General features: G+C 44.4%; 1 protein-coding gene across 1 annotated transcript in view; it reads right to left on the reverse strand.

Moving 5' to 3' along the window:
- Nucleotides 1-845: 845 nt before the first annotated feature.
- unc5b (unc-5 netrin receptor B) overlaps nucleotides 846-22,257 on the reverse strand; it is a 35,572-nt gene continuing 14,160 nt past the window's right edge. The window contains exons 3-19 of the mRNA XM_022744003.1: nucleotides 17,987-18,101; nucleotides 15,728-15,958; nucleotides 15,228-15,371; nucleotides 14,647-14,750; nucleotides 13,382-13,562; nucleotides 13,057-13,224; nucleotides 12,464-12,628; nucleotides 10,670-10,702; nucleotides 6,612-6,806; nucleotides 5,837-6,205; nucleotides 5,622-5,709; nucleotides 5,046-5,220; nucleotides 4,714-4,953; nucleotides 2,515-2,664; nucleotides 1,816-1,980; nucleotides 1,516-1,694; nucleotides 846-1,011 (exon numbers count right to left, since the gene is read on the reverse strand). Of these exons, the coding sequence (XP_022599724.1) occupies nucleotides 846-1,011; nucleotides 1,516-1,694; nucleotides 1,816-1,980; nucleotides 2,515-2,664; nucleotides 4,714-4,953; nucleotides 5,046-5,220; nucleotides 5,622-5,709; nucleotides 5,837-6,205; nucleotides 6,612-6,806; nucleotides 10,670-10,702; nucleotides 12,464-12,628; nucleotides 13,057-13,224; nucleotides 13,382-13,562; nucleotides 14,647-14,750; nucleotides 15,228-15,371; nucleotides 15,728-15,958; nucleotides 17,987-18,101 (2,868 nt within the window). The remainder of the gene's footprint in view (nucleotides 1,012-1,515; nucleotides 1,695-1,815; nucleotides 1,981-2,514; nucleotides 2,665-4,713; nucleotides 4,954-5,045; nucleotides 5,221-5,621; nucleotides 5,710-5,836; nucleotides 6,206-6,611; nucleotides 6,807-10,669; nucleotides 10,703-12,463; nucleotides 12,629-13,056; nucleotides 13,225-13,381; nucleotides 13,563-14,646; nucleotides 14,751-15,227; nucleotides 15,372-15,727; nucleotides 15,959-17,986; nucleotides 18,102-22,257) is intronic.

The raw sequence follows: 22,257 nt of genomic DNA on the forward strand, positions 1-22,257 counted from the left end.
TTCACCCTCCCACCACAAAGAAGAGGCAGCTTTTTGATTCTTTCTATTCCTTTTTTTTTTTTTTTCTCAGCCCAAAGCGATAAGCTCAAGCCCTGAAACCTTAAGAGTTGGGTCCTCATATGATTTGTTGGCAGTCAAAGCAGTTACACAAGAAATCCTAGCCTGTCTGATTCAGAGCCGATTAATGACCAGTTTGTCCGCGTGTGTGTTGGAGTGTGTCTGTAGCCTGAGGAGGGCGCAGACAGGTTTGTGCTGCCTGTCATTCACTTCCCACACAGAATGACAATGGAGGAAACAAAAGCCCCTGCCATGAGGTGAGATGATGTTAAATCATGCACTTTCATGCTGCTACTGAAACATGGGTAAACATGGTGTTTGCCTTTGTGTGTCTGTGTTATTGTGCGTGCTTTAGTGCGCTGAATACATGGATTTTTTTTTTTGTTGTTGTTGTTGTTGTTTGTTCCAAAGCTTTGTCATTTATGTACAAGAATAGCATCATTTTCAATCGTTGAAGAAGACAGTCATTAGCACACACACTTTATATCTTCGTTTACCCTTAAAATGCTTTCACATCTTGCAGATGCAACATTGCTTTGGAGGATTCAAGCTGAATCGGGTTAGCAGTTGTCATAAGATGGCTCGCAGGGAGACAGGTTATGGTGGATGTAGCTACAGAGGGCCGGTGAGAAGTGAGATGAGGCAGAGGTAATACAGTGCATGTGAGAGAACCAAAATGCTCTGTGGGCTTATGATGTGTGCCAGGGTGCATATTCATAGGCAGGTATCCTTATTTTCATCACGGTGGGGGAAAAAATGTCTGGCTTGCTCTATTGTTCCTTGACCAATCAACAATCCCCATCAGTTGTCATGACAACTAGCACCTCACTTTTGCCCATCTCTTCCAGCGCGGTCGCCAAAGAGACCAGGTCTGCGTCACCTTGGTGACAGGCTTCCCATAAGTCCAGCAGAACACCTGTGGGGCTGGGCTTTGTTGCAAAGTAGTTCAAGTACCTGAGGGGAAGAGAGACGAGGTAAGTTTATTCTCAACAGAAGAGGACAGAGTGAAGGAAGCGCTGCATTATTAATTACGAACACTTAAAGTCATTAATACTTTATGTTGCAAATGCTGCTGGTAACACTTCATTATGACAGTCCTGTATTGATGCCCAACTAACTATCATATTTCACAGAGCAGGACTAGGTAGTTAGCAAGATGAAATATACAACATGGATAATAATCATATTCCTGAACTTAATATTCAAGTCATGTTTTAATTATCCTGTTCAGTATGAACAGGATACAACACTGTTTTTCTGTTTAAATTTGAGTTTATAGTGTCACACATAGCCTAAACCCACACTGAACTCTAAGCCCTTTTTAAATTACAACCCCAAATTCATCACTCCACAGAACGAACTAAGAACCTGAGTATCAGCGCTGGACTCTACAACTACGCTATTATCAATGTGCGGCCAAGCTGCTGTTCACACATTAACATGTGAGGCTGATCTGACCTGTCAAAGCCCAGACTGCGTGCCAGTAGCCTCCAGTCACACCCACGAGCGCTGGGTGCATCCAAACTGGCACAGATCTTCTGGCGGATGGAGTCAGGCAAGCGAAAGGCATAGGGTCCCACTTGAGAGGAAGGCAGGCAGGTGCCTCCTGAGGGGAGGGGCGAGTGCGGTGGTAGAGTCTGGAATGACAGAGACGGACATTTTGTGATTTTTTTTAATTTTTTTTTTAGCGTGCCTCTGTGGCTTCCATATTGCTATTATCAATGTGTGCACGAGCCTGTTTTTAGCTGTCACCATTACCTCCTGAATATCTGTATGCAGCTGGAATATCTGTCCCTCCCCTTCCACCTGTCGGACACAGATCTTACAGGTGAGCTGCGACACGGCCAGGCTGCCTCTCTCCAGGCTGAAGGTGCAGTGCAGTGGTCTCTGACTGCCGCTCCAAATGTGATAGAACGGGATCTCCTGCCACACAAAGTAAAATAGTCAAACAAAAAGAGCTGGATTAAAAGTATCTTTGTCCTGAGCACCACAGTCAGGAATGATCTAGAACACAAGTTTCCATTCAAGGGGTGTGCAATATATGTTATTTTGATTCCAACCAAGTGGGTCTGCGTGTGTTGCAGCACAATTTTTTTTCTAAAGCGCACTGTCCATAAATTAGAAGCACTATCAGATTTGCTGTTTGTTTATTCAGAGGAGGTTCAGACTGCAATTTCGGTTGCTGCCGCCAAGAGAATGCAGCAGAGAGTTTTGGTGTTTGCAACAGCAGTGGATACTATAAAATCTACTGGCTGTATTCTCATCCTAAACATCCTTCTGAAGTCTGAAGAGTTTGTCAGACCGTGGCGTTTGCTTATGAGGTATTGCTTATTAATCAAAGTAACAATACTATTTGTAAGCTTCTGATGATTTCTCCTTCAAATGCAGACACTCTTCTCTCTTCTAGACCTACATGCAAATCAACAGGCTAGTATATCATCTGCTGCATTATGTCACCTGGTACTTGGCCAGAAGTTTGCTTCTCCAGTGAGTGTGAGGAATGTCGTGGATGGACAGGCGCAGGTTGTGGTAGCTGTCTTTGAAGAGCAGTGGCTTGGGATCCTCCAGCAAAACTCCGCCTAGACTCCTCTCCAGATCCAGCACCTCCTGCACAGAGGCAGAGAGAAGACGGGCTCAGGAACACCTTCATTCGATCATTACAGGTTTATAATTATGACACATTTCGAGAGCACACCTTCGAAAATCCTTAATTAAAATGTGTTGTGCATTCTCTTAGACAATGTCTCCAAATGGAAACGTGTTAGAGCTGCCTGGGTTGAAAGCTGTCTGAACTTTAGCAGCCAGAAATCATGTAATGCGCTGCCAGTAAACTGCACACAGCACGCTCATGTTTACCACCCTGGCTGCTCTGCGAACACTTGCAAACATACAACAAGGGACTGAGGGAGGGAAAATATTTAACGTCAGTGAGTGAGTCCAACTTTCTCTGGACGCTCTGCTCACTCGCTGTTTAGTAGGGAGCTTGTATTGTGCCGTACTATTTTGAGGCATGGCTGCTAATGGAACAGAAGCAGCGCCTCCAGAATGTAATCTGACAAAACAGGGTGGATCTGCAGGGTCAGTTCAGAGAGGACGGTACTCCTCTATTGCCCTCCAATCCTTATTATCCTCTTCTTGTTATCATCCTGTGTCACGCTTTGATTTCACAACACCTTGTTTGTGTTATGCTCTATTTATATTTATACCTTTTTATTTCATTTCATTTCATGCTTTGCTTTTTGATTTCGCAAGTTCAGATCTTCTGCATGATTTAATCTGTCTTTTATTTTGGTTTTCTTCTTTTTTTAAACTGACTATTTAGATAGGATGTTTTTACACTCAGTGATTTTCTTCACACATCGAGTATTATTTTACCAGCTGGTCGTTTACAGGTTGTTCCTAAGAAAATGTAAATGATAATAGAATCACTTGTTATGAAAGCCATGAAAGTTTTAGATAAAAAAAAAAACAGCATAATCACAATATACTGGAAAAATGTAAATATGCTATGTATGTATATGTTTTTGCATGGACTTGCCCCACCACCTTTAAATGAACTCATTAAACAGAGGGCTGAGAGTGGCATTGGCGCTAGGGATCAGTAAAGGGAAGTAAATATTGGCCTTACTTATAAAGCCTTACCACTTGTAATAGAGGAGTGCCCTACACGTCCCGCCTCCATGACATATCTCAAACATTAAGTCAAACCACATCTGCGATCACTTTTAACGCTGCAAATTGTAATTATTTTTATTTGTGTATTTCATATTTGTATTTATGTTACTTGTAATGTTTTTTGTTTTACAGTACCTGCCCAGGGACTATGGATGCAAATTATAATCTTTGCTACGATTGTGCATGTTTACATTGTGTATCATATCAACAAACAAACAAACAAATACACAGATGGCACTGGTTGCTGTATAAACCCAAACCAAAACCAAACCAATCTCTGTTACAGAGATACTTTACAACTGCAGCTGATATGATGGATGAATTTTTCATTTAAAAGAAAATGCTTAAATAAATTACTAGTACTGCACTTATTAAAGGAGATCTCAAGTCTGTTTACAGTTCCTTGGGAGTGTCTGGTGCATTCGTGAGAAAAGATGCATAATGTTTTTTGGGCGCTGCAGAGGGCGCTGCACAAAACCTGATAAATTGTCTCAACTGATGTCATTTGAGTCGGCGGCGGTTGGGGCTGAAGAGTGTGAGTCAGGACAGGAAGTGAGCTCCTCATCTCTGCCTGAGGCTAGCTCCTCAAAGCTACATTAGCTGCCACTAGCATAACACACCAGAATCTCCAACAAAACTGTCGGCAGGTGAGATGCATTGTGGGTAAAGTGGGTGCCAGGTTTTGACGAGGTGGAAGAATGTGTGGAATAAAACAGGCAATATCGCTGGCACTGCTGCATTGATTCTGACTCTTTGTTTGTGTCCAGCAGTGTTATAGGAGTGCAATGTTCAATCAGTGGAGTGCTCTTTTAATATTTAAACTAGCGTTGCCAGTCAAAGAAAAAGAAGTAAACAAGTCAATAGAAGCGAAAACAGAGACACGAGACGAATGAAGGTAAGCAGCTGAACAAACTGACACAAGTTCAGATATAGACATTGACGCACACGCAGACAAAAGAGATCGATAAACAGAATAAACACCTTGAGGGCATGTGGGGTGTCATGGATACAGTAGATCCGGAGGCTGTAGTCAAGGGAGAGGCAGGGTGCCCGGGGGGCGAACAGGGCCAGCTGCAGGCGTTTGCAGGCAGGCTGCGGGGGGCAGGACTGGCCCACCAGGCCGTACGTTCCCAGCTGCTCCATGAGAACGTGACAACACTCCTCCTCCAGCTGCAGGTAGCACGGAGACGACAAAGTCTCCTCGCCCACCGTCAGCACCTCCTGAAAAAAAGATGGAGGCAGGGTTCAGTGATGCCGCATCGGCAACAACAAGCTCTCCATTATTTCGATACCTAGTTGTGTGACTGTCTGACCTCCCAGGCCCCCTGGTGCGTCTGAGTCTTGAGTGTGAGGGTCCAGTCGGGTGTAGGTGTGTCTAGCTGGGCACAGTGGGGCAATGTGAGGACCACAGGACGGTTCAGCAGCATACCAGACGGGCCACAGCTCACCACAGGACTTAGCACAGTCTGACTGCCCTCAGAGGGTAGCCTGTAAAATGTCACACACACACACGCACACACACACACACACACACACACACATTTACAACTGTTGCTGAAACATCACACACACTATAGAAAAACATCATGGCCACGACACATCAGTAGCAGGTCGGGAACATCCTGGTATTGATGTGTTTCAGGCGAAGTGAATATCAGACTTGCAGAAAATTGGCAAGAAATTAATCCACTCCAATATTCGTGTGGAACTTGAGTCAAGTTGATAAATTTTTTATCTTAAGAAAAAGTGATAGAGCCGCCTAATAACCTTCAAGTGATTCGCAGTAGGTGAGCCTTGCATGGGAACATTTCTGATTGAGGTGAGAATAAGGTCTGTTCTGCTACGTGGCTGCAAAGGAGATGAGTGAAATCGAGGGATAAGGCACTCACGTTGTTTTGTCCCACTTGTTAATAATGAGGTACATCTCGTAGAACTTCCCCTGGGGGATTGTGCCAGGGGGGACCAGCAGGCTCACACCTGAGGGCGAAGGCATCACGACTTAATCTTGTCTTCTGTGTGATTAACTGAGCACGCCATTGCTTCACAGTGTTAGAATACAAATCTTTCCATTTGTGCATAAAAAGACAGTTGGGGGTGTTATTACCTGTGTTGGGGATGGTGAGGCGTCCTCCCAGGTTACCCAGGGTGGCGCTGGTGCTCAGCCCGGGCTCTCTGGACAGGGTGTGACTATGATACTCCCGCTCTCTACCCACGGTGCCTACCGACTTCAGGCTGAGGATCTCCCCGTCTCCTGAGACCATGTCAGCAGGGAGCTCCAGGGAGGAAAGAGTGGAGGAGTTGTACACCTTGATTTTGAGGCTGGGCAAGGGGTCCAGCAGGGGAGAGGTGGTCATGGGGATTTTGTGGGGGCTGTCGTTGACCCCGTGCTGCAGCGAGAAGAGGGGTCCGCGGAAAGCCCCCGCTGTGGCTGTGAGATCGGGAGGAGCTGAGGGATGCAGAGGGTGAGGGTTATCTGCAGACACAGGAGAAGAGAGGAGCTGTTCTCTTATCACCAGAAATGACACATGCCGCGCTGAGAGTGCTAAAAGTGACGCGAGTGAAATGGATTAATGTTGCTAATTAAAATTTGATGGCAAGAACAAGAGAAAGGAATAGCATAACAAATGCTTAAAATGAAGAAAAAAAATGTAATGCACCGAAGAACAGAGAACTGACTAAGCGAGAGGAGATAACAGTATAAAGACAATTAATTTATATGATGTTATAAATAGCAGTGTGATAATGACATGAATTGTGAAGAAGTTCTCCTATGAGGATGACTAAAAACAGGAAAAGTTGTGAAAACAATGATAAAAAAGAGAATCCAAATGTGTATTGAATAATGTGTATGTGTGAATGGAAGTATGTGTGTGACTCACCCTGTCTGGGAGGCTTGTAGTTGCCAGGGTGAAAGGCGGTGGTGAGAGCAGACGAAGAATCGGTGATATCTCCGTGGAGATGGCGGCGTCTGCGGCGATATGCGAGGCCTCCCACGCACAGCGCCAGGATCACACACAGCAGCAGGGCCACCACCAGACCGGCGTAGACCGCTACACCCATACCTGGGGCCAGCGCTGAAAGAAGGACACAACAACAGACATTATAAAGAGACACACATACAGACACAAACGCAAGGGAAACACAGGGGTGAAAGAAAAATACTTGATGAGACAGCATCTGATTTACTGCACACACACTGCAGCAGGAAGTAGTATAAATTAGTTATTGCAGTCTAAGTTAGCACTTAAAAGATTAGTCGATTAATTCATTACATGCCCATCATTTCTGATGATCAAATCATCTTTCTCCAGCTACTACAACGAGAGAATTCTCACATCATTGTATGACTGTAAATTCAATATCTTTGGGATTTGGATTATTGATCGAACTAAACAAGCAGCGTCCCCTCGAGCTCTGGGACTTATAATGCAACTTTTGACTGTAGATTCTAACACAGGCATGTCTGACTGCCCGATTAATCACAAAGAATAATCAACCAATTAATCAGTGATGGAAATGATTCACAGTTGCGATTTATATCTTCAAGTATAGGTTTATATTTATGTCTATCTTAAAACAATACTGACATGCCCATTTGTGCATTTAATGATATACTGGTTGCCTTAATTTCTCCTCATGTCTATACTGGGCTTGAAGACATCCCTCCACAACGTGATTCCAGTGGAACAGATGGGGGGACAAATCCACAGTCCTTGTTCTGTGCAAAAGTGCATTCGCTGAGGCGTGTATCTTCCAAAGTTACAGACATAAAAATTATGCCAACGAGTCTCAAGCAGTGAGGTGTACAATTGTTAAAAGTTGTGCATCTGTAGACTTCGAGGTATTGGCACTGGTATCAGGAGAGAGAAAGGTGGATCGGCTATAAAATGAGCTTCAGCTGAACCTTATCGTGCATTTTACACAGAGCGAGGACTGTGGACTGTGTCCCACAGCTGTTACACTGGAAGTGCATTAGGAAGGGAATCACGTCACCACTAGTATGAAAAAGGAGACATGATCACAGTGACGATAACTCTCTCAGTGAACTTGTGAGTATGTGAGTGTAAAGACTAAAACGCTTGCAGGATATTACCGGTTGTTCAGCCACAACTACATCTTTTTGTTTGGAAGAGACCAACCACAACCAAGTTTTTTTTTTTTTACAATTGTTTATACACTTGTCTCAATAATTAAATACACTTAACACATTCACCTTATCAGTAGTATCAAAAGGTATTCAATCACCACTTAAATTCATGAACACCTCTCTTGATCAGTGTTCACCACCAGCAAAAATCTATAACCACAGCAGATTTTGCGGAGACTTTCAAACCCTCAGCTTAAAACCTGATGTAATTCAGATGACTGTGGATGGAAATGTGCTAACAACTTTCACAGACAAATGAAACTTCATACGTGAAAGAAAATGATCATTAATAAAAATAAATGAATAAAATTGTTCCGATATTATTCTGATATATATAAATAGTAAAATGTGTATGTACAGTATATAGGTATAATATAATATAGATGTAGTTTTTCATTGATCGTTATGTATTTTGATTAGCTGACTGTATCTTCTGAACCACAGTGTATTGCACTGTGAGAACAAATGGCAAAACACAGTAAAGCCCACTGAAGAATACTGTTGCTTCTGTGATTTGTTTTTTGTTTTTTTTTCATTACACAGGAAAAGTTGTTATTCTTGGTTTCTGATACAATAAAAAATGTATTCATTGAGTTAAATTTGCCACACTCAGGTCATGATGTCTGCTGTGAGAGGCAAATAAACAGATCAAAGGTTTCTTTAGCTGCTTGTGGATGTAAAAATAGAGGATAGGGAAACACATACTATATATATTTTGCGATGCCCCGAGTAGTTTTTTAGTTCATTGTACATTGAGTGACAAAGTAGTCTTATGGGAGTTATGGCAGCATGAGTCACACAAAGTGTTTCGGAGGGTGAGGTAAACTGATGTGCTCAGGTGCACGCTTCAAAAGCACACTGTGAAGAGTTTTGAAAAGTGGACATGGTATTGAGACAAGTGTGAAAACAATTGTGAAAAACTGTAATAAACAACTCCTAGGGGGGCGTGGGGTTGGGGTCGGAGGTTGACCTTAAATTCACCTGCTCCCCGTTGGCCTCCCTCTCTTTTCCCCTGTCGGGTGATTGGTTGTGACTGGTCAGCAGGCCCGACAAAGCCTGCTTAGCCCTGACTCCCCAACACTAGCAGAGCCAGACCCAACCCGGACACGTGAGCCAGTCACACAGCAGCAGAAACGAGGGGAAGGCGAGCGGCGACGTTTGGCGGGAGACAAATAGCAGCGGAAAAGAAGAGGGAGTAGACAGGCGGGATAAACGAACGAGAAGAGAGCTACAGGAGAGGCAATTTGGAAAAAGCGAGAGGAAGAAGCTAGATAAGGTTGTGATTTGTTGAGAGGACAGAGGGATTATAAGTGTGGTGAGGAGGAGAGATAAGGATAGCAGTGCTTGAGGAGAGGGCCCATGTTAAAAGAGCAGGAGAGAAACAGAGTGGGGAAGAAGTTGGAAGGAACCACAGACACTACAGAGCAGCAGTGAGAGAGTAAGAAAGGGTGGAGAGGAAAGCCGGAGGCAGACAGGCTGGCAGAGGAGAGCTCCCATGCTCACGTGGCGCGATGGAACCGAATCCGACAGCCGTCCGCACTTATTACCAGAAACGGAACAATAGCGAATTAGGTGCATTACCGTGGCTGCTCTCCCCTGAGCCCACGTCACATTGAGCTAGAGGAATTACCATCACTTCAAATGTAAACTATATCACAGATTAACTGAAAGTCATACAGAAATCAACTGTTTTTCTCCAGCAAGTGCTGGAGCTTCCCCTGCACAGCCAGTGGATCAAAGAGTTTCAGCTTAGAAACATGTTATTCTGCTCCCTCCATAACAGTGGTGCAGATTTTCCTCTCTGTCATATTGGGTCAGAGCCAGATCAACTGTTTTTGGTCAGTTTGCTGAATTGCAATTTATTAATCTGTTTCTTGTAATTAGAGTCCAACCGATTTATCGATCTGCCTTTTTTATTGGCCGATATTGGCCTATCACAGATATATACACTGTTGCTCATGAAGTTGGAATAAAATATTTTTTACCTCTTTCCATGAAATGATTGTGACAATGTGATTTATTTCATTTCACCTGGGTAATTGGGACACAATGTAATCATTGCACCTGGTCAAAAGTGATTAATGATGCATTTAAATAGGAATAAACAGAGGATTGTGTCTGAAAACAAAATTATTACAACTTTATGGGCAACAGTGTATAGTGTGTATATATATATATATATATATAAAAATATTATTTATATTAAATTATTAAATTATTATAATTCTCAGTTAAGTTTACTATTTCAGTGCACTGATGTCATTTTGGACAATAAAGTTTATTGTTAAACTGTAAAATACTTTCATTACAAAGTGTTTATATACGTATATCGGCCAATATACCGATATCAAAATTTTTTTAAGGTATCGGGATCTGCCCCATCAGTCGGGCTCTACTTGTAATTATATCTTTTTTTTTAATCTGCAATTGCAGCAAGCTGCTGTGTAAAGGTTACAATGTGCTAACATGAAGCTGGCTCAGGAAGCCACGCTACACTTAGTCAACACAACAGACAGGATGGGACAACAACACTCATGAGCCAGCTGGACAAGAAGGTGAGCCGAGACTTCACTGGACTCGATCTGAGATGACAACAAGGTGTGGACAGACAGACTCAACGCAAAACACTGCACACATTCAAATCCATGTGCCAACACAGATGTTCGGACTCCTAACCTGTATGAGCACACGCACAGACACACAAACACACGCACACACACACACACACACACATACAACACAAACAGTATGATGCAGTGAAGGAGTGAAGTCATGGGAAGGTGAACTTACGATGGCTTGCATGTTCAATAGAAATCTTTTTATCTGTTTGAACAGGAGACAAAACAAGAGAAGAAGAAAAGAAAAAAAAAACACAAAACATAAAAATGGATGGACTACTCGTTATGCAAATGAAAGATGCAACAACATAATACAAAGCAAAGTAAACAATAGCTCATCAATTTGAAAAATGTGAATGTAAACATAAAAGGCGAACTGCGAGAAAGAATAAATACATAACATCTAAAACAACAATAGCGTCTCTTCTGGAAACGTGTCAGGAATCAGGTTCAGCATAATCGTCTGCACAATGTAAAGGATGCAGGTGTTGTGTGGTGTCACTGATTGATCTGATAAATTTCGAGACCTTCTTTCAGGACTGTGTCTCCTACTACATCTCAAACCAAACAGCCCTCATCTTTCCCCAGCTTCATCAAAACACCAAATGGTCTCCTCGAGTCTCCCGTTCAGCCAGTGGCTATTAGAATCTCCCATGATGCAGTGAGGATGATGGTTTGTGATGTCTCCGAGCATTTTACATTTATGACTGGGGTATTTAGCCGATTCTCAGAGGGATTAACAATGAGCGAGCATCTGTTGTCTGATGTGAGGAATGAAAGGAGTCATAATGCCATCATGATACTTGTGACCACGGAATAATCATATCAACATGGTGGGAAAATAAATAAGTCAGTCAGTCCCCTGCAGTTTGCCGAATGACACCTTCACAGATTTTCTCCAGCACAGTGCTTCCCATCTTCCCTCCTCTGTCAGAGCGACTTGAGTGCATGTTTTGCTGACGGCCTCCTGAGAACGCTCAGCTCTCCACAGCCAAATCAGACAGTGTATTTGTCTAATCTGGCTGCTCCGTGGAAGCCTGTTTATGTCAAGATTCGCATGTAGGTCTGATAGAGTTGAAGCACAGCGCTGCACTTAATGTGGATATGATCCCCCCCCCCCTCGCACTTGCATTTACGAGGCTTGTCTGTATGCTCGGGCGTGTTGCTTTGTGCCTTGTGTGCGTGTGTGTGTGTGTTTTTTTTTTATTTATTTATTTTTTTTTATGTGTGCACTTGAACGTATCTCGCTGCCTCTGTGGATGTGCGTCTCTAAGATTCTAATGCGCTGTCAGCTGGATTCCTCCCAGCTCATCACGGGCTGCACACTGGGTGTCAGTGCGAGTCTGACTCACTCTCATATGCTCTTCTCTGTGCTAATTTTTCAACTTGGCCGTGTCATGCTTACTTCCCACTCCATGCACTCCCCTAGCGTGCACTTGCTTCTATCTGTATTCCTCTCTCTCTCCATCTGTGCTTTTAAAGATGTGGATCACTTGCCTTCTCTCTTTGTGAACCTAAATTCTCCCTCATGAAACATCTGTCCAAGATGTTCTTTTCAGCTCTCTCTATGTCATTTGCGCTCTCATCAAGCTACAATGGCTAAACACCCTTGAAATATAGTTCTGTACAATGGCTTTGAAATAAAATACACCCTATAAAAATGAGCAATGAGCAAAGAAATCTCTGACTGCAAGGTTTGCTATTATCAATTCCAAAACCACCTGAGGCAGCAAATAGGCTGTTAGGGAACTGACCCCTATAGAAACCTCAGAAACACCACTTTCCTTCAGATATTAGACGGCTCAACTATCTGCACTGGTGAACTAAATCTCACAGATGCTGATCTGTACTGACCAAGTGAAGAATTAGGATGCATTACATCAGGAAATATAAATCAGCCAAATATTTACTCTCTTTTGACATTTAACAACCACCCCAGCTCAAATACATTGATCTTGTGACTTACTTCGTGTACACAGCCCTTCAGTGCAGTTTTTGCTCTCCATCATGCTGCCGCTGCAGTGCTTTCCTCCGTTCATGGGTGGGGGGGCTTGGCACTCGCGACTGCGCCAGTGGGTGCACTCTGTCCCGCAGGCGGACCACTTTGCCCACTCTGTCCAGCCTCCATCCACTGGAACGAGACAGCGGAGATGTGAGTCATTTTATAGCTCAATACTTGCATCACTCCAGGTAGAAGGGAACTGGGTATGGCATTATAATGCAGCATGATGCATACTGTATGTAATGGCTTGAGGTGCATGATTTTGCAATTTGCAAAATACATTCTGAAATTTGAGAAGTTTAAATGACTTTGGAGTCAGGATGGTCTGACACCTGGTCTGTGAAGCAGTAAGACCCAGAACAGTGTGTGACAGTAAATCATAACTGTGTTCCTGATGTACACAACTTCACAGTTACATGATGAAATGACCATATGTTATTCTGTCCTGGCTTCGGTTTTAAAATTCTGCTCCTAGCAAAACGGTCCGTTTGGGAAATCTCCCGATATTCCAGTGCATGTGTGCTTCATCTGAACATGTAAATAATACAGATGTTCACCTGGGCACAGTGTGGTGCAGGTCACTCTCTGGAAGGGCGGACCCTCGCAGAAGGCTCCTCCATTCAGAGGGGCGGGATTGGTGCAGCTGCGTGTTCGTCGCTGCCAACCCCGCCCGCACTGAGCATTACACTGTGACCATTCAGTCCAAGAAGACCAACCTCCGCTCACTGACAGAGAGACAGATGGGCAAAGATTAATAGACCAATCCACCAAAATCTCCCAGAAACCAACACTTCATAGTTCTGCATCATAGCGAACATCTGTCATGAATAGCAGGAGGTTTAGCTTCACGAGTGAGCTGTGAGGAAAAAACACATGTGTTACCATAAACAATGAGTGTGGCGGTGCTGCTGCGTCTTTTGGCCACCACGTTACGAGCCACACAGGTGTAGTTGGCGGTGTCTAAGAGTCTGGCCTGTTTGATAATCAGATCATGATCGATGGTGATCAGGAAGTTGGAATCCTGTGACGGATCGATGACATCCTCGTTCTTCAGCCAGTCCACCTGCGGAGAAGCGGGAATAGACACACACACACACACACACACACACACACACACACACACACACACACACACACACCACTGGTATAAAAAATCAAGAACTTTGTTAAAAGAATTTAATTTAAAACTCTCACTCCCTTTAATTCTTTTGGCAGATATTTCTTCACATAAATCATCGTACAAATCAGCAGGTGTGTATGCATAAACATGAGTCAGCACGCCACACACAGACCCTTTCAGCAAACACTATAAACCTGCAGAATATTAAGCCATAGCAACACGCTTCACACAGTGACTTCGCTATTGATCAGACATTGTCAATATTTGATCTTTCTCAGGTTCGAAAAATATCATCTGTGGCTTCTTTTGGCCAAACTCTCTTTTATTATTGACATTTCCTCCTCATCACTGAAGGACACAACATAACATATCAAACAACCACAAATAATACAATTAGGAATTACTGTGAAACTAAATGCTCTCCTGTGATCACATATCATGCTTTTACGCTTTCACACTATGTACTTTTTATCTCACATAATAACTCTGCTATTAAGCCACTAAAAAGGCAGAACATAAATATTTACAAAGTCATAAAAATCACACATTTCTGAATAATTTGTTTTCTTTTTTAATATATTGTTGCACTGCTGTTTTATGAGAGAAGTAAAACTGTCTGATGCAGGGCCGTACAGTTAGAGCAGCTCAGTGTGAAAACATGACATTAAGTGGATTTAAGTGCAGCCTTTTTCTTTTTTTGGCTTTGTTGCTTAAATAACTAAGAACATTATTACTGATCATTCTTTGATGGTGCCACGTAGCTGAAGAGACTTAAATCTCTCAAACTTCAGTGTCTTGCCCTTTACTTTGCTCCCTTTTTCTTTATGTTGTTGCAGACTGTAGAGCGTAAATTTGTGTGATTGATTATTGATCAGTTAGATCTCTGCTGTCTCGTGGACTTGCGACACACCACAAAATCTAAACGTATTTGAACTATTTATTACCCATCAGAAATCAAAAACACAAATTTTAACCCCAGAGGAAAGACTATCACATGAGATGGTCAGGTGATGAGAGCGAGATCTACCTCAGCGGCGGGCATGCCCTCCGGGGGGCGACACTGCAGCAGCACCTCCTGCTCGAGTCGCACCTCCCGCCCCAGCGGCTCCTGTTCAAAGTTCTTCCTCAGGTCTACAGTGGGTGACACAGATGTAGTCAGCAATTAGTGAAGGCTGCCTCATGACAGCAGAGTGACACCCTGTTTATCTTAGTGACACTGGTTGTCACAAAAACACAGAGACACACACACACACACACACACACACACACACACACACACACGCACCAGACAAAGCCCCAAAAAGTCTCTGTCACTCTGTCGCTTTTTTTTTTTTTCCTTCATATCCTCATAAACATGCACAGTGTCAATCACACTATGCCACACATTACCACAGGGGACTGAGATGGAGTGCTACAGCAAAATGTATTTGCATATATACTTAAGCTGACACATGTGACAAGAAAAAAAGTCAGAGACATTTGCCCTTCTGCTGTCTCTCTTTCTTCCTTGCTTTCTGTCTCTCTCTCTTTCTCTCTCTCTCTCTCTCTCTGTCACACGAACACACACACACACACACGCTCACACATGCACACGGCCTTGATACTGACATGCGATGCGAACGTAGGCACGGTTGCTCTTGGTGGTGCCAGCCGAGCTCCAGGCCACACACTGGCACCAGTAGTCCTCCAGCCCAAACAGCTCCTCCACCTGGGTCCTCGACACTGAGATGTCCACCTCCCTCACCACCAGACCTGTGCAGAGAGAGGGGGAGCGAGCGAGAGAGAGAGAGAGAGAGAGAGAGAGAGAGAGAGAGAGAGGAGTGAGGCATATTTTTCACAGTGCATAAAAACAATGCATTGGCTGCAGGCCAAAAGCAGTTAATGTGCAAATAAAAACCCTATAGGAGCTAATGGATTATGTAGTTGAAAATGATGCTTCTAATTGAGTATGATGTTTATGTTTGTGAAATACAAGGTGACATTACTGTGTGTGTGTGTGTGTGTGTGTGTGTGTGTGTGTGTGTGTGTGTGTGTGTGTGTGTGTGTGTGTGTGTGTGTGTGTGTGTAGATGTGTTCCCAGTGCATCTCTGTGTGTGTGTATGTATTACCTGTGATCTGGTCCAGGCTCTCTCTGGTGATGTGATCGTTCTGATTGACCCATTCTCCGTTGCATTTGAAGTAGATCTGCGTGGCCGGTGACGCCCGGCACCGCAGCTGGACCGGCCGATTCTTTACGATAAAAGCGTCCTCCGGTTCCAGCAGGAATTCTGGGAGAGGCTCTGCCGGCGCTGACGGGAAGGAGTCGGGGAGGACCTCGGCCTCGCTGTAGTCGCTGCTCTCTGAAAACACAGAACACAGAAGTGATTCAGGTGATTGACCTGAGTTAAAGCGCTTCCCTGCTACCGGAGCATTGCAAAGTTTCCATCAGTTTTTGGGGGGATCCTCCGCTCTGACCTTCCTGTCGGGGAGGTAAGAAATAAACAAAATGACAAATTCATCCCATGGGGATCAATAAGCTATCACATAACTAGAGGGAGGACATGTGTGTGTGTGACAGCTTGTCTCAATCCACCTTTGGGGCATGTATGGACAATTCTGTCAACAGAATTCTGTCTGTTTGACTGTTTACATTAAGGCAGCCCTGTTAGTGTATTTCACCAAGACATTTAAGGTGCTGACAGCTCGAACTATAAATGGAGTGTCACCGTGACATTATTGCCAGTAATCTGGTCAATGCAAGCCTCCTGCTCTGGTCTCCCTGGATGAGTCCATGCCTCTCAGCTGGGAGGAGAGCTGCTGACCTTCCACGGACAGGTCCCGTTGATCGCACATTATCCCCTGACATTTCCGATGTGACACATCCCTCCTGGCAATGCTGCAAAGAGCTTCTCCTGGCAGGAAGGACACGATATTTGTGACCTCTTCACTCGGACTTGTTACTCTGATAGTGACGGATAGATCTCAGGCAGTACATCAATCCTGCAATGTTATTGGTTACCACTTCTTTCCCAGCAGTGGACAGATTTATGTGTCTGCAATGATACCTTAGCTATGTACTACATTGTTTTTTTAAAAATTCCTGGGTCAGCACATTTGCTGTACACACATTAAAGCCCTTTGAGACAAATGTGTGATTTTGGTCTGTGTAAATAAAACTGACTTGACAGTTTCAAGCGTATTATAATGATGTTAAATGATATAACGACTTCAACTGTCAAACACATAACATCACCTATCGTTAATCATTTTCTCCAGCTGTTGGTGCTGGCGTCGGACTCAAACATTCTGTGTCAGTCAGACTCGTCTGTTTACAGGGCTGCAGGGCGGCAGACTATGATGCAAGCTCAGCCACAACTCGTGTATATCCATCAGCTGGATTGTATCATTGTGTACTTGGGCACAAACACTGAAGCACAGACTAAGAATAAACATTGTCCACAGTGTAGATATAATGACCGGCCTGAATCCTGACACATCTATCAAGCACACTTTGTTAAGGTGTGTTACAAAAACCAATAAATTGAAATGTTCTCTCTCTTTGTTTGCAGTGCAACTATCAAACTCTTATCATCACTTTCTGACTTTCTCTTTCAGGTAAATTCAAGTTCTTATAAATTGTTAATGGGTCTGACCTTCCAATAGAAAACTTTGTTCTGCTTACGAAAATGATCTGAATTCAATATGCATTAAATGGAAGACTGGAGCGGAGTGCAGGGGATTGACGGGGTCGACTCGGCTCCAGTCAGGAGATGCCAAAACGGTAAGGGCATATCCAGCCCAGTGCACTTTCCTCCCTGCACACACACACACTTACACACACACACACACTTACACACACACACTTACACACACACACTTACACACACNCACACACACACACACACACACACACACACACACACACACACACACACACACACACACACACACACACACACACACAGTTGAACACAGCTCATGGGTAATTGTGCTTTTCTTACACAGCAGTCTCACAGTACTACAGTTTTTAAATCTCACTCTCTACATTCAGTGGGTAAAGAAAAAAGAGGTTTGAGGGCAGGAGCAGCGGCTTTTCCACGCCGAGATTTAAACCGGGCTAATTTGCAGTGTTCAGTTTTCAAAATGAATCGAGCCCAACTTGATCATTTATGCCACAACCAGGGAACAAGAGAAACTACTTAGAAAGATACCATCTCCTATTTTAGGAACACGAGCACTTCCCCACCCCACCCCCCATCCCGCTGTTCCCCTTGACAGATTCTGTCTGAGACATTAGGGGAAAGCAAAGAGGAACACAGAAGCATGAAGGAAGTGGGAGAGAAAGTTGTGGCAGGATTCAAACCAGTAGAAATTCAAGAGGCCTGTACCGTCTTCAGGTGTGGGCATCTCTTGACCCAAACCTCCTCCACCACGAAAGGGCCAGCGGGGACAGACGAGTCTGAGGCAGCACTGCCCACAGCTCAGAGCCTGGTAGCGCTGTGGCTACAGGACAGACAGAAAGGGCAACAGCTGCTCCAGGCCCAACAGCCATCCTGGACGGACCTGTCACCCTCTGTCTGTCTCTGCCTCCCTCCAGTCCATCACTCTCACACATGCATCCTTGTTCTTCTGCAGTCACTTCTCCTACCGTCGACTACATTTATTCACTAACCCGTGACCCCTAACTGAACCCTCAACGCTGCACACTCCCCCCCCCCCCCCCCCCCCCCCCCGGNNCCACCTACGCTGTGCAGTAAAGAAAAACTTCTTGTGGTGATGATTATAGATATAAGAATCTTGTAAATTTCAGAAAAGAAAGTTATTTTTCTTGCACTGGGAGGGTTTACTGTTTTTCACCTCCCACCTCCTCCCTTCTCCTTTCCATTGTTGGATTTCTGATAGATATGCAGCAAAAATAGATGCAAAAAACAAACTTACCCAGTTACAAAAGCAAATCATTTCTCATCAGCTGGATAAACCAATGACAGATGACGATCAAATCTAAAGTTATGACACTCCGCTAACTGCCTTTTTTATTGACTTGATTTGCTCTTTTTTTACCCCGTCAGATCTTTTTTTGTTAAAGACGGTGCCGTGCGATGTTTTATTCCCTGGCTTCTCCACCTCAACATATCACTTTATGAATGTTGTGATATCTCACACTGGGAATTTCAGGGGAATCTCAAGTATACAAACATTTAATATGACAAGGTCACACTTTCAGAAATTGTGGAGACGTGTGTGACACATGATTTTCTGTAATTAACTGTGCAGCCTTTCTAAAACTCAGACTGACAGTAGTTGTCGCACCGGTCCCGTCTTAAATTCCTGTGATCTCTCTGATTGCATTTGTTTTACATGGGGGTTCTGTATATTATAAAATGCTGTATTTGTCTCTGTTTTGATGGATGAACAAAAAAAAAAACCTAAATTTTACTTTTGCTCTACACCTTGCAAACACAAGGACAACATCATGCTAAATTCTGTCACTGACACACATGAGAAACACAGGGAGAGCTCAGAGCAGGACAACAGAACAATAATAAACACAAAAACATGCACATGAATCCATGCATACACACTCACAACGTACACACACTTGTTCCTGCACCCACAGGTCACACCCTGTCAGGATCCTCACTTTATGTCACTTACACACACTCAATTAACCACCTACTACACTGTAAGTGGGTATTCACGCAGGTAAAGACAAGCAAGTATGAATAATGAAAGTTAACACATCTCAAAGTCATGCTTAACCATGAGCATGAATCGCATTCATCGTCGTGCCTCTCTCACAATCCTCTCCTCCCCGTCTTGTGTTTTTCTCTCTCCTCACATCCCCTTACCCTCCTCTTACGAAGCTGTCGCCTCCAGTCTTTCAGACTTTGAATTCTCTGTCAATAACCAATTGTGTTGCCCCTCCCCACCCCTCACCCCCGCTCTTTCCCTTTGTCCGGCATTGATCGCTCGGTGTTCAAACATCGGCTGAAAAACACAGCCTGTCACTCTTCAGGCGCGATGAGAGGGGGGCACAGAGAGAGAGAGAGAGAGAGAGAGAGAGAGAGAGAGAGAGGGAAGGAAGGAAGGCAGAGGAGAAATGGCAGCAGAGATGCTTCAGACGGAGAGAGAATGGGAGGAGAGCCCTGCATATTTGGGTAAACCTCTCTCTCTCTGTGCAGAGTGTGTGTGTGTATGTGTGTGTGTTCTGGGGCCTGTGCAATTTAATTAAAACACTTTTGCATGACAGAGGTAGGAGACAAACAGACAGACCCCCCCATCCCCCACCCCCCACCCTCCTTCCCCGTCTCCCTCTGAGATAATGGAGCTGGGGGTTTAAAGTGGAACCTGTGTTTTTGGGCCAGCGTACAAACATCCATCAGAACTCAGCAGCTGGCAATTTGTGCAGAATGGAGGAGCCTCAGAGACAAGAACTCCTCGCCGTGCAGCACAGCAAGTCTTTTATTACTCTAATGATAGACAGCAGACAGCTAGAAAGCAAACACAAGCTTCTGGGTATTCTTTTGTGGAGCATACAATCACACAAACACACATACACACACACACACACACACACACACACTCACATAGACCCAGACACGAGATGACAACCTATGCTTATACAGTACGTTCTCACCGACTCTTTTTTTCATGCATGCTAAATTCAAATGGTGTAACTGAAGGAGATCCCTCCGTCGGTGACTGTGCGGCTGGAGTAGGAGTAGGCTCACTACAGTGTAACTGAGAGTCAGAGTGACAGTGGTGGAGCGAGGCCACACTAGAAGGCAATAATGCGTGGGAGAGAGAGAGGGAGAGAGGGAAGCTGGACAAAGGTGACAAGATGGGAAGACAGGAGCGCTGGCCAAAGACAGGTCAAGAGACACTTGGAGACAAGAGAGATGACGCAGTAGACACAAAGTGCACACACACACACGCACACACACACACATAATACCGGACTGCTATAATTGGCGAGGAACATAAATCACAGCAATGTCTGTCTGTCTCAAGTGTGACTGAAACTGTCTCTGTTGTTCTTTCGGTGACCTGTCTGTCTCCACCCTCTGTTTTCTCTTGCCTCTCATTCTTTCTCTTTTACAAACACACACACACACACACGGACAACTGTAATTTTCTTAGCCCCAGCGCCTCCAGCCTGAGCAGAGTCTAAAGCGTCTGTACTTTATCATTACCTTTACAGAGTTAGTCATTACTGTCCCCTCCAGTGCCCTCACTATCCCAACACTGCTCTCAGAAGTGGGAGAGAAAAGAGCAAGAGAGAATAATGCATAGAAAGAGGAAGAATACTTTTAAGCAGCCAAACAACAGAGAAACACTGTAAGAGACACGGGGACGAGCTGTGTTTGGCAAGATCAGGAATCTCTTTTTTTTTTTTCTTTCTTTCTTTTTTCTGCGTCCTATGAGGTCAAAAACAAACAAATAACAGCCCAGCGTCCCACCTCCTCCCATCCACTTTCCAGTTTGGTGTCTGACATGGGAGTGCTTTTCTTCTTGCCCTCCCCTGACTCCAATCCTCCTGCCTGCTAGATTCAAAGCACTTTGTGCAGCTCCAGTCGACTTCAAATGACATCCAGCCTTAAATGCAAACATACACGCATAGAGAAAGAGCTATGGCCCAGAGCTATGAAGCACAACCGGCTTGCTGCGCCCACTAAGGACAAACAGCTGTGAGGACAGACAGTCAAATATGACAATGCCGCTGGTAGAGGAAACAAGGCCAATAAATAGAGTGATCAGCAGCCATTATGCAACATTGACTGGCTTACCATATATCCATCATCCTCACCCAATTTACCTCATTATCATCATTCTTGCGAGGAAGCCCCGGGGTGGAGTTGCGCACGCCACGCACACACACACAGAGCCAGGTCGAAAGAGACAGAGATGGATGGAGGGAGACAGTCTCTCCTTGCCTTCCTTAAAGGACAATTACATTGAGTGATTGATATTCAGACTGACCTCATCCTCATCAGCCTGAAAACAACTCGCTACACGAGGAGAGAGAAGAACCAGGCGAGTGACGGAAAAGATGAAGTGCAGAGACGTGCGATTTCGACGTTTGATGGAAAATCATTGAATGTGTGAGCAGGATAGTGCGCGCGTGTGTGTGTATGTGTGTGTGTGTGTGTGTGCCTGTGCTGGCATCAGGCAGGGCATGAGGCGACATGAATGCAGGTTGGAGCGACACTTCTCTCATCAACAAAGGCAGACGGAGTGTGAGGAGTCATGCAGTTCACCCATCTGACTGAACACACACACACACACACACACACACACACACACACACACACACACACACACACACACACACACACACACTGGTGCAGACACTTACAGTAGCAACCCTTTTGAGCCCAGACGGGGGTAAAATTGGTCATCTTTTAATAGGGAATGTCGTTAATTCACCAGTGACTAACAAACACCATTATTTTCATTTCTTTGTGGTAGCTGTGAGGCAACAGGAGGCAGGAAGCAGAATTTGATGTCCCGCTAAGAGGGACACAGATCCGACTCTGTGTGCTCTCTCACAAAGCCTTCGACACGTCGGCCTTGAAAGTTCTTGTTTGGATATTTTGATCCTACCACCAAGATGTGCACCTGCAGCGGCTCCACATGGCTCTACAGCCTGTTTCTTTGT

The sequence above is a fragment of the Seriola dumerili genome, unplaced genomic scaffold (genome assembly GCF_002260705.1).
Source record: "Seriola dumerili isolate Sdu_G_001 unplaced genomic scaffold, Sdu_1.0 BDQW01000073.1, whole genome shotgun sequence".
In the NCBI taxonomy this organism is placed as follows: Eukaryota; Metazoa; Chordata; class Actinopteri; order Carangiformes; family Carangidae; genus Seriola; species Seriola dumerili.